This window comes from Myxine glutinosa, chromosome 5 (genome assembly GCF_964187855.1).
Source record: "Myxine glutinosa chromosome 5, kmMyxGlut1.1, whole genome shotgun sequence".
NCBI classification, from domain to species: domain Eukaryota; kingdom Metazoa; phylum Chordata; class Myxini; order Myxiniformes; family Myxinidae; genus Myxine; species Myxine glutinosa.
In genome coordinates, this window is record NC_136265.1 from 6,430,744 (window position 1) to 6,443,846 (window position 13,103).

At 38.9% G+C, this 13,103-nt stretch overlaps 1 protein-coding gene across 1 annotated transcript in view; it reads right to left on the reverse strand.

Annotated features, from left to right (window-relative positions):
* Nucleotides 1-1,409: 1,409 nt before the first annotated feature.
* LOC144892080 (otogelin-like) overlaps nt 1,410-13,103 on the reverse strand; it is a 42,167-nt gene continuing 30,473 nt past the window's right edge. Inside the window, exons 12-13 of the mRNA XM_078777247.1 lie at nt 5,323-5,431; nt 1,410-1,575 (exon numbers count right to left, since the gene is read on the reverse strand). Coding sequence (XP_078633373.1) covers nt 1,410-1,575; nt 5,323-5,431 — 275 coding nt within the window. The remainder of the gene's footprint in view (nt 1,576-5,322; nt 5,432-13,103) is intronic.

Sequence of the window (13,103 nt, forward strand, 5' to 3'; positions counted from 1 at the left end):
TCATATAATATATTGTTTAGTTATCGTCGATGAGGAATTTGGGGGCCCGATTAACTGCAGCGCCATCCGAGCTGCGGCGTCGGGACGATACATTCATTGTACGGTAACATCACGCACTTACGGGCACGTCCTATATATATAGTACGGGCATGCCCTAGTATATTAAAAGCACACAAGAAGAACAATACAACAATGGTAGCAATCAACCATACAATCAAGATCTGAAGATGGTAACCTAGCTCAAACTCACGGCACCCCCAGGGACTGAAACAGAGCCCTTCTCATTGTCTCTAGAACACAATGGTGCTCCCGGCGAAGAGGCGATGAGGCGATGAGGTGGGTAAGGAGATGTAGGCAAGGCGGGGACCGTCACGTGGTCCCAGCCAACCCCAATTGGCGGTGGAAAGAGGAATCCCAAAGACGCGATCCAAACATGCACATACACCATGCAGTCGAGAACCGCACCGTATTCTTCAAAGGCCACTGTCGTGCACACACATCCTCGGCAAACCACCGGAGGGCGGGACCAGCGGACGCGGCTAAACAAGGTTCCGCGAACGACGCGCGAGGTCCCCGAAATGATGGACGGCTCTTCCTCGAGCCGCAGCCTCTAGGCGAAGATTCTCCGGAATCTCACACCTGTACCTGGCTTCGCAGGCTTTTCCACAACTCCAGCGATAACACCAATCGCACGAGATTCCTTTGAAGGACTCAAAGTTCACTTGCCATGTACGCTCGACTACGCGAGGTATGGAGCTTTTACAAAACGCGTCGTTTCACCTCTGCCTCACGCCCTCTTCTTTCTCGCTTCATGTCTTCCGGTGCACGATCCGATTTCGTGTTACATTTTTACCCTGAGCGCTTTTAACCTTTTAATCACAATAACCATTTCCTTTAAACAACAACAATCGCCGTTTCCTTCCAACCCCGATAAGAATAATAATACATAACCAGCAATGTTACAAGTGGATGAAAGCCACAACCATGGAAGGGCCGAATCCGTAACAATATAGTTGCAGTTTTGAGAATACAGGATAACCCCCCTCGTAGGTAGTTGCACCACAACATGTAGCTTCGCTTTTGTTCAGTTATTTCTTATTCAATGTTAAGCATAGTCTCCTTTCCTGTGTTAGTATGCGTTGAGCAGGCCAGTAAGTGTAGGCCTCGATTGGGCTAGAATGCCATGTGCTAGGGCCTAGAACAAGTCTGGCAGGCCCAAAGGAGGAGCTGCAGGGGAGTGGCCGGTAAGCGGCAGGCAGCCAATGAACGCTACAGGGGAGTGGCTAACAACAGCAGCCAGAGGAGGGGCTTGGAACATTCGGGTAAGACTCTGGGGCGGGGCTATAAGACCCTGCACCGGGCCCCCCACGCCAGTCGCCGAGAGAGACCAATACAAGGGAAAGTCAGAGTCATCTGGTTGAGTCAGAGTGTCGGAGAGTCAGAGCTTCAGTCAGAGTAGAAAGAACGAGACACAGAGTTTCTGTCCAAGAGGTCTGTGAACGAACGCTCTCTGCCCCCAGCTCTCTCTGTGCACGAACTCTCCCTGTGCCCTGCGCTTTGCGGCTGTTAATCACGCTTGCAAGGACGATCCCTCCCGGGGCCACAGACGCACGATCTCCCTACCTGAGGTCCCTGCACACGTGCCGCGAACACTTTGAGGGCCACGCCCGGCGAGCTGTCCGGAGCGAACGGCGCCAAGGCGCGTTTGGAGCGTGTACTTTTCCTTCCTCCTTTTTCCCTGCGTGAGTGAGTGGGCCCTTGTCTGTGTATTAAGTAAGATTGACTAAGTATCTGCTCTGTGTCTCTTCTCTTTACCCTGATCAGTGTATAAATTGTAAATAAACCTGTGTTTTTCCTTCCATTTGACCGAGCACGTCATTTCACACCATTGGCCGAGCATCGCACGAATAAAACCGCTCAAATCAGGTTCAATAAGAATTAACGGCACGAGTCACGTGACATGCAAACCGCTCGGCGTATCCGATTAGCGTGGCTCGTGCGAGGCCCAGTCCCCGTTCTCGTGGCGGCGTGTGTACCGAAGGTACGTGGGGATTCGACCCGATACCCTTCCGCACGCTCGCTACGGGAGTGGCGGCTCGGCCTTGTGGACTCGAAGCTCGAAGGGGGAAAAGGGTTTAACCCCCCTCTATACATCGACGGGCTCGAGAGATCCGCAATATATATATATATATATATATATATATATATATATATATATATATATACATACATATATATATACATACATATATATATATATATATATATATATATATATATATATATTATAAATAATAATATATATTTTCATAAATAAAATGTAATAATAATCTATAATACGGAAATAATATTATATGTACTAGAAACGGTACCCGCCCTATGGGCGGGGCTTCAATTGGGAAGTGCAAATGAAAAGGCAAAATATCAGAAATTGAATGTTTTTTTTTAAAATTTTAAACGATTCATATACAGTCACGTGAAAAAGTAAGTACACCCCATGTAAAGTTTTGACTTTTTCAACATATTTCAACATACAGCTATTTGATCATTTCAACAATATTGATAGATAAAGGTGATATAATACAACAAATATCATGAAACATATACATTTTGTCGTCTATTGTATAACTTAAATAAACATAAATGCAAATTTCGCATGTGGAAAAAGTAAGTACACCCCTACATTTATCACTACTTCAAATACCTAAAATTAGAATCAGGTGCACCAGCTCAGGTGCAAATGATTGGAACATCGTTGGAGAAGATCTTCGAGGAACCTGTCTTATTTAAACCTCATACATTTAGTTTGGTTTGCTCTTTGTTGATGAGGTGTGCAGCGTCACCATGCCTAGATCAAAAGAGCTCTCTGAGGCCTTCAGAAAGAAGGTTATAGATGCCTACGAGTCTGGGAAGGGATTTTAAAAGATCACCAAACAATTTGAAATCAATCATTCGACTGTCCGGAAGATCATCTATAAGTGGAGAAGATTCCAAACAACTGCCAGCTTGTTCAGGCCAGGCCGCCCCAGCAAGTTCAGCCCGAGAGCAGACCGCAAGGTGCTGAAACACGTCTCTAAGAACCCCAGAATGTCATCACGGGACCTACAGGTAGCTCTTGCCACTGTTGATGTCAAAGTGCATGAGTCTACCATTAGAAAGAGGCTGCACAAATTTGATCTACATGGGAGGTGTGCCAGGAGGAAACCTTTGCTGTCCAGAAAGAACATCAGGGCAAGACTAAAGTTTGCCAATGAACACAGAGGCAAAGACCAGCACTTCTGGAACAATGTGCTCTGGACAGATGAGTCAAAGGTAGAGCTATTTGGCCACAGTACCAGAAATATTATGGTTGATTTTTGTCTTTTTGCACTTGTTTTTTGTACTCTGTCAAAGCGTCTTTGGGCTTCTTGAAAAGCGCGATATAAAATAAATGTATTATTATTATTATTATTAAGACATGTTTGGCCAAAACCAAAGATAGCTTTTGACCACAAGAACCTGATACCAACTGTAAAGCATGGTGGTGGAAATATTATGGTTTGGGGCAGCTTTGCTGCATCAGGGCCTGGGAAGCTCACCATCATAGAATCCATTATGAATTCTTCATTGTACCAGAGGGTGCTTGAGGATAATGTGAGGCCATCTGTCGGAAAGTTGAAGCTCAACCGAAGGTGCTTGACAATGACTTGCAACATGACAATGACGCTAAACATACCAGTAAATCCACCAAGGAATGGCTGAAAAGAAAGAAATGGAGGGTTCTGGAATGGCCACGTCAAAGCCCGGATCGAAATCCCATCGAGATGTTGTAGCGGGATTTGAAACGAGCTGTGCATGCAATAAACCCCTCAAACGTCACACAGCTGAAAGAATTCTGCATGGAGGAGTGGGCAAAAATTTCTCCCAGTCGATGTCAGAGACTGGTAGACAGTTATAAGAAAGGCTTACTTGAGGTTGTTTCTGCCAAAGGGGGCAATACCACCTATTAGAGCCAAGGGTTTACTTACTTTTTCCACATGTGAAATTTGCATTTATGTTTATTTAAATTATACAATGGACTACAAAATGTAAATGTTTCATGATATTTGTTATATTATATCACCTTTATTTATCAATATTGTTGAAATGAAGATCAAATAGCTGTACGTCGAAATATGTTGAAAAAGTCAAAACTTTACATGGGGTGTACTTCCTTTTTCACATGACTGTAAACATCCGTTGAATCATATCACATGCAAATCATCAAAATATAAACAGTACATGGCGCCCATTTTGAAAAAAGATTGAATTCTGCAAAAACAGAAGCGGCCGCTACACCTGTTTCTCAGTCGCTTTGCACATGCTGCCATGTTACTTCGGAGCCGCACGTTTATATAGGAAGAGTTCGTCAGAAGTCTATTTACTCTATCCTGGTACGTAGAATAAACAGAATTTGCAGAATTTCAACAAAAGCCACATCACGGTTCATATCGGTAAATATTATTCCATCGTGTTTGGAAAAACTGGAAAATTGGAAAACTTGGAAAAACAATATCGTCTATTTTACTCCCAGGGGTCCCAGGAATACCCACCCAAAATATCGTTGTGATCGGTTCAGCCGTTTTTGCAGTACCTTGGAACGGACGGACAGACATTTGGTGAATTATAGTAAGATTTATATATACTAGCCGAAAGCACCCGGCGTTGCCCGGGTTCTTTTTGAATGAATTTACTACTATAATTCAGCTTTTACTCGTGGCCGTAGAAGATTGACTACAAAAATTCAGCTCAGCTTTTAATTGCGAAATGGGCCCGGTCCGACCAAGGTGGGCCTCGACCGGTCTCGCCACTGTGGAAGTGTAATTCAGTGTAACTTATTAATTGGCACTGGTAACTTATTGGTTGACCTAGTAACAAAGCAGATGCATTTTACATGCAAACTCTGTGGGGGACGGGTTTGTAAATGAGTTAGGAATGTGTATGAACAATGTAATCTCTTGAAACACCTGGTCAAGGCCCCAGGCTAGAGCACCCCCCCCCTGCTGTGATTTCCATTTACACAGCAGGAGGGGAGCGAGCTGATGCCAGGACTCGGTGCGATGCATGACCTCGGGACATTAGCGGAGAGGAGATTAAGTCCAGCTTGGCGATATAAACGAGAGCAAACGTGGAGTGAGCAGGACTTGCTATCAGGAGCTCTGACCGACGGAACGGACGAGCATGGCGGAGGAACATCGGCCGAACGAGAAGGACCATGCGAAAAGAGTAAACCTGATCCATTATATTATGCGGTATTATTTGGTAAATGGAATGTAAAGTGAATAACCAGTTAATAAACCAGACCTTTTGTAAAACCTGTGTCCGACCACTGGCGTCTTGAGTCCCTTCAACACTTCCCTAACAAATGGAGGCACCGCTTGGATTTTCGAGTGGACCTCGCCAAGGTAAGCATCTTGGGGATGGTCCATTATGAAATATGAAAGAAAAAAAAAAAAAGAACCAATTACTAGGGGATGTGTGTGGGACTTGTGATTGTCTATAGGTAATCCAAGGATGGAACGTTTTAAATAATTCTATTATTCGTGAGCTTGCGAGGATATGTACATTATACGCTGAGTATTAAAAGCCTTACTCTGGTCTGCAGGCAAATCGGCTCATGAAGTGCACCATGAGTAGATTTGTTTGCCGGTTCGGTAAGGTTCGGTAAGGTCCGTATACGTGTACAATTGTGTACACCCGTTTTAAATAAAGAAATAAATAATTTTTTTTCAGTTTTCCCGCCATTTCTAAAAACTCGTTCGATCAACTAATAAATTCATGACAGACAATCCCACCTCATGCCGGTCCAGAATTATTGTGAAAGATGGCGATCGAATGAAAATGAAGGATTTTTCAAATTGTTGTGGACTTTGGCCTATGTTGAATAAAATGTAGTGATTGAATAAAATAGTTGACGGATATATAAATCCCAGTCGAATGTAAAGTGAATCGAATGAAAATTAAGGATTTTTCAAATTGTTGTGGACTTTGGCCTATGTTGAATAAAATGTAGTGATTGAATAAAATAGTTGACGGATATATAAATCCCAGTCGAATGTAAAGTGAATCGAATGAAAATTAAGGATTTTTCAAATTGTTGTGGACTTTGGCCTATGTTGAATAAAATGTAGTGATTGAATAAAATAGTTGACGGATATATAAATCCCAGTCGAATGTAAAGTGAATCGAATGAAAATTAAGGATTTTTCAAATTGTTGTGGACTTTGGCCTATGTTGAATAAAATGTAGTGATTGAATAAAATAGTTGACGGATATATAAATCCCAGTCGAATGTAAAGTGAATCGAATGAAAATTAAGGATTTTTCAAATTGTTGTGGACTTTGGCCTATGTTGAATAAAATGTAGTGATTGAATAAAATAGTTGACGGATATATAAATCCCAGTCGAATGTAAAGTGAATCGAATGAAAATGAAGGATTTTTCAAATTGTTGTGGACTTTGGCCTATGTTGAATAAAATGTAGTGATTGAATAAAATAGTTGACGGATATATAAATCCCAGTCGAATGTAAAGTGAATCGAATGAAAATTAAGGATTTTTCAAATTGTTGTGGACTTTGGCCTATGTTGAATAAAATGTAGTGATTGAATAAAATAGTTGACGGATATATAAATCCCAGTCGAATGTAAAGTGAATCGAATGAAAATTAAGGATTTTTCAAATTGTTGTGGACTTTGGCCTATGTTGAATAAAATGTAGTGATTGAATAAAATAGTTGACGGATATATAAATCCCAGTCGAATGTAAAGTGAATCGAATGAAAATTAAGGATTTTTCAAATTGTTGTGGACTTTGGCCTATGTTGAATAAAATGTAGTGATTGAATAAAATAGTTGACGGATATATAAATCCCAGTCGAATGTAAAGTGAATCGAATGAAAATTAAGGATTTTTCAAATTGTTGTGGACTTTGGCCTATGTTGAATAAAATGTAGTGATTGAATAAAATAGTTGACGGATATATAAATCCCAGTCGAATGTAAAGTGAATCGAATGAAAATTAAGGATTTTTCAAATTGTTGTGGACTTTGGCCTATGTTGAATAAAATGTAGTGATTGAATAAAATAGTTGACGGATATATAAATCCCAGTCGAATGTAAAGTGAATCGAATGAAAATGAAGGATTTTTCAAATTGTTGTGGACTTTGGCCTATGTTGAATAAAATGTAGTGATTGAATAAAATAGTTGACGGATATATAAATCCCAGTCGAATGTAAAGTGAATCGAATGAAAATGAAGGATTTTTCAAATTGTTGTGGACTTTGGCCTATGTTGAATAAAATGTAGTGATTGAATAAAATAGTTGACGGATATATAAATCCCAGTCGAATGTAAAGTGAATCGAATGAAAATGAAGGATTTTTCAAATTGTTGTGGACTTTGGCCTATGTTGAATAAAATGTAGTGATTGAATAAAATAGTTGACGGATATATAAATCCCAGTCGAATGTAAAGTGAATCGAATGAAAATGAAGGATTTTTCAAATTGTTGTGGACTTTGGCCTATGTTGAATAAAATGTAGTGATTGAATAAAATAGTTGACGGATATATAAATCCCAGTCGAATGTAAAGTGAATCGAATGAAAATTAAGGATTTTTCAAATTGTTGTGGACTTTGGCCTATGTTGAATAAAATGTAGTGATTGAATAAAATAGTTGACGGATATATAAATCCCAGTCGAATGTAAAGTGAATCGAATGAAAATTAAGGATTTTTCAAATTGTTGTGGACTTTGGCCTATGTTGAATAAAATGTAGTGATTGAATAAAATAGTTGACGGATATATAAATCCCAGTCGAATGTAAAGTGAATCGAATGAAAATTAAGGATTTTTCAAATTGTTGTGGACTTTGGCCTATGTTGAATAAAATGTAGTGATTGAATAAAATAGTTGACGGATATATAAATCCCAGTCGAATGTAAAGTGAATCGAATGAAAATTAAGGAATTATTTCATTATGAGCGATTAATGAAGTACTCATTTAATTAATTACATTTCTTATTAAATTACAGTAATTACATTACAGTAATTACCTGGGGTAATTACAGTAATTACAGTTCCGGTAATTACAGTAATTACAGTAATCATTACAGTAATTGCAGTAATCTTATTACAGTAATTACATTACATTAACTCAGGCACCTTTTGAGTAAGGAAGCTGATATTTGGACATGACACTGACCAAGTGATGTGGCTGTCAAGGAAAATATTGATTTATTGATTAATCATTTAATAAATTAACTCGTTGATTTATAAATGACTTATTTAATTAAAAGTCCTCAGAGATACATCTTCGGATGAAATACTTGCAGATTGGTTATGCTATGAGCCAATTGATTAAGGAAAATATTTTGTGATGGCCATATTGGCAATTTCGTGGCCATATTCGTGGCAACTCAGTTAGTGCCACTGCACCTTTAAAATGCATCCCTGCGTTCATTTTTCGATCGATTGAGTTGAAATTTTGAACAATCGGAGCTGGACTGTCGTTGTTAACGACTCTAGCACGCACTCGTCCAATCAGGATGGAGCGGTATGGTCCCCGGATTATCACTGCTCGCAGTTATAATTAATTTTACTTTTCTCTTGGTCATATAATTTTGAAGACATGCATGTCATGATAGAGGAAATGTTTGTTCTGTGAAACGGAATAAATGTTGTTTATTTGTGTGGGTGTGTATTTTTGTGTATTTGGATATATTTTCACGACTAATTCCAGTTATCGTCCGGCAAAAGGTCTGCTCGTTCTTTTTCCTTTGAGTCGTAAATTCCTGTTGAACTCTCATTAAAATGCGGAATTAAGTACGCGGTGTGATGATAGAGATCCTTGATGACGAATCAGGAATAGTGAATGAGCAAACAAATATCACGGATGGTACGCCGGATAGGGAAAATGTAGATGAAACCCCTTTTTGCTCAGGTGCTGTGCAGCGCTGCACAAAGATCCATATGAGCGGGGCCTGGGTGCTGTGTAATTAGTACACAAAGAACCAATTACTAGGGTGCTGAATAAACACAAAGATCCATTTTTGGAGCTGGTCCTCCCGGTGCTGTGATTTATTCAAAGAACCAAATCTTGCAAGAATTAAGATATGATTTGTCGACATTATAAATACTTTAATATATGTAACGATTTTGTAACGATCATCCTGCAAAAGGTCTGCTCGTTCTTTTTCCTTTGAGTCGTAAATTCCTGTTGAATTCTCATTAAAATGCGGAATTAAGTACGCTGTGTGATGATGGAGATCCTTGATGACGAATCAGGAATAGGGAATGAGCAAACAAATATCACGGATGCTGCGGCTAGAGCAGTGGAAGCGATTTTTGAATTGTTCAATGATTATTCGATATTGTTATGACTTATTGTCAATAGGTATACTAAGTGGCCATGAGGTAGCCTGTTGCTATGTACAGTTTTATTCTATTGTTGATTATACCACATAGCTGTGGTGATAAAGGAAATGTTCGTTTAAATAGATGATTATGATAGGACCATGACTATAAAATCATGATGATTATTATGAATGATATCATAGGGTTCAAATGCAGAATGCTGCATGAACTTGAGAAAGAACTTTCAAGCCCTATGGGATAAATTGGGTATTACAAGCGATGGAGTTTCAAAATTTAGCATGATTGAAGAAATTTTACAGTCCCATTTCAGGAGTTTTACGAAATTTATATTGCCAAGAGATTTTGGGTACTATTAAAAGGAAAATGATGAGATATTTTTCCCAAAGAACTTTAATATCTGCCATCCATTTTGGCTGTCTCACGAATGAAGGATGAGTTGCCTTTAGTGGTTGCAAAGAAAATTTGTGGAGACCAGGCAAAATGGGAAAATATGTCAGATATGACCCTAGGACAGGACGGCGATTCATCAATTGACATGAGGTACGAATCCGAGGTGACGACCGATGAAATTCGATCTCAGTCAATGGATGGACCTGTCCTGACATCATTGGGGAAAGGGCTTATGCAAGGAGACATCCAAAATGATTAATTTGATTTATTGATGAATATTGATGAATTAATTGAAATTGAATAATTGATTGAATTGTTGATTGATTGAATCTGATTGATTGAATCTAATTGATTGAATTTAATTGAATAAATTTTACTGAATAAATTGAACTGAATAAATTGAATTGAATATATTGATTGTTTGATTGATGAAAATGCGGTCTCAAGAAAGAAGCTTTGATATCTTTGCGTGATATTAACAATGTGGAGACAACCTGGGAATATTGAGCAAGGTGGTGAGTTTATATATAGATATATATGTGCGGTTACCATTGTGTGATTTCCCCTTCAACAGAGCGGACACCTGAGGATTCACCCATTTCATACTGACCCTCTGGCTCATATGCAAATACTGATCTGTGAGATTGGATTGTGCAAAAGCCACAGGTGAGAGAGATTCTCTGGAAATCACCGTTTGAACAGGTGGAGAGATCCTTCCTGGAGGTACGAGTGAAGCTTTAGAGGAACAAACTACAACACATCCAACGCTACTTTGATAAAAGGCAGAATGGGAAATGGAGCCTGCAAGAATACACAAGGACAACCAGAGATTCCACAAAAAGGTACTTGTACACATCATATGTACGACCGTTATGGTGCAGAAGCTATAAGGCAGGTCGAGAATTGGTATTTGTGGACAAAGGGACATGATGAGGAGTTTCCAAGAGATGGTACATTTGAGCGAAGTCGATTGGAAAGATTGGAACAAAGATTGAAAGCCAGGAAGAGACAGAATCTAACGGTAGACTGGCTTGCATTCCATCTTTGGGATGGTGAATCCAGACAACGGGAACAGCAAGAACGGATAACGGAACTAGAACTTAAAATAAAAAGGATACAGGATACAGTGGAGGAGACAAATGCACAACTGCCCTCGAAATTAGGAATGAAAGTGACAGTTGTCCCATCTGATTTCCAGTTGTCTCCCCAAAAAGGACGGTACAGAGAATTTTTTCGTGTTTCAGGAGATAACGAGAGATTGCAGTGGCAACTCAGGGATGTAGAGATGCAGCCCAGCAATACAAGTGCACAGGTGCACAGATCAGACAACGACAGAAACCGGTGTTTCGAGTGTGGAAAGATGGGACATTGGAGAAGAAGATGTCCGTATGTCAACAGGAAGACAAGGTCATGGGGCAAACCAAGATCAAGGGTACCAGTGCTTACCGGTACCTCAGACAATGATTAGGCCTTCATTGCTGCAAATCCCAAATGATGATTGGCCTCAACAGATTCGATTACTGGACAAACATGAACAACTGTCAATGATTCTTGTGTCTGAAAAGTTTTCAGAGCAAGAATGATTCATTTTTCTTTTTGCTTGTTAACAAATTAATAATTAATTGATCAAATGCCAAAATTGGATCTTCTATTTTGGGCACAGCAATTTTTAATTTACAAAGTTTGGAACAATTGCGTTGCAATTGTTGGCAAACCAAGTAACAAGAGTCACATGATGATCAGGTGGGAATTTCGGACTATTGTTCCGCACGATTGATAGGTCAATGGTCGACTGACATGCAAATGGGTGTGTAGTCAAAATTTGGATAGATTATTGTGAAGGCAGAAAGGGTAATTTCAATTTGACATCATAAGGGTTTTCTAAGAATGGACTTTTGGTTTATTTGTCTATAAGCATTTTGAATTTGATTGACAAATTTTATGAAATTGAAATAAAATTGACACCCATCTGATCTGTAAATAATGGTTCCAACGCAAACAAATATGCATAATGCATGTGTGTGTGTGTTTTTGTGTATCAATCTTACAAGATTGTTGACACCGACAGTGTGCCTGTCTGGAAATGGATAGTGATATGTGGATGGGATTGGGATATGTGGATGGGATTGAATATCCAGAGAATCCGTAAAATAAAATAGAAATATAATTTGATTATGAACATTATCTCTTTTGTCAAGGGAAATGGAATATAAAAAATTTGATGTGCTGGGTTATGAGCAGCCATTAATTAATAGTAAAATTGTGAGTAATTTTGGGATTCCATTTTTGATAGAATGTATATGAGAATAACATCTATTTATGGATATGAGCTTCATAAAAGGAAATGAGGAAGTACAAAATCATCCAAATTTGGGAGAGGTCTTACACTGACTTCCCAGAATACTCTGCTCATGGATTTTATATATATAAACTTGAATTTTATCAGCATATAAATTGTGCTGTATGTATGGATGTGTTTTAGGCATAGATGATATGGGAAAAGAGTAAAGAAAATTTTGCTGGTTTGAACTATTGTGGGTTTTTCAGTTCTGGAGTTTAAACAAAGACACTGGTTAACAGATGAGAAAGGATAGTAAATAAATTATTCTCTGCTGGGCAAATTAAGTACGATATTACTAAGACTTATGAGAGCTATTGTTCCGCCTTACAGCAGTGGAAAATTATGGGAAAAATTAGATCCAACATAATGAATCTATAAAAGAATGTGATAGGGATAATATCCTCAATTTGTACTAATTATTTGATTGTGGGTAAAGGAATTAAGTCATCGTAGTGGATTGTTAACAGCAGCCTGAAAATGTCCTGAGAGTGCATCCATGTAATCAGAAATCCCAGATTTGTTTTTACAAACAACATTTTGGTAGAGGTCTTGTGTGGAACACTTCCTTGGTAGATAAAAAACGGTACTGCATGCTGGCAGCCACTTTTGCGGCCAGTTAGGCCAAACAAATTGAGAGGAAATTGTAGTTAAATACGTAAGTTACACATGGCTATTTGTAAAAAAGGAAATTTGTTGAGATGGGAAACATTTTTTCGAAGGTTTATTAAGGTGTTATAATATGACATGTGGCAAGGCAAACTATTGGATGGGAAAATTAGATCTGGCTATAGGATAAATTTATTGACCCCTTGAAGTTAATCCTTCGAATCATTGTTTCACTGGCATTTTTTGTTCAAATTGGAAATAGTTTGGTAGAGCTTTGGTTAAAACCTTTGGTTGCGGTATCTTGGAACGAATTGATAAACCATAGGAGATTGATAAGAATAGAAACAAATATGGACCCAAAATAGAA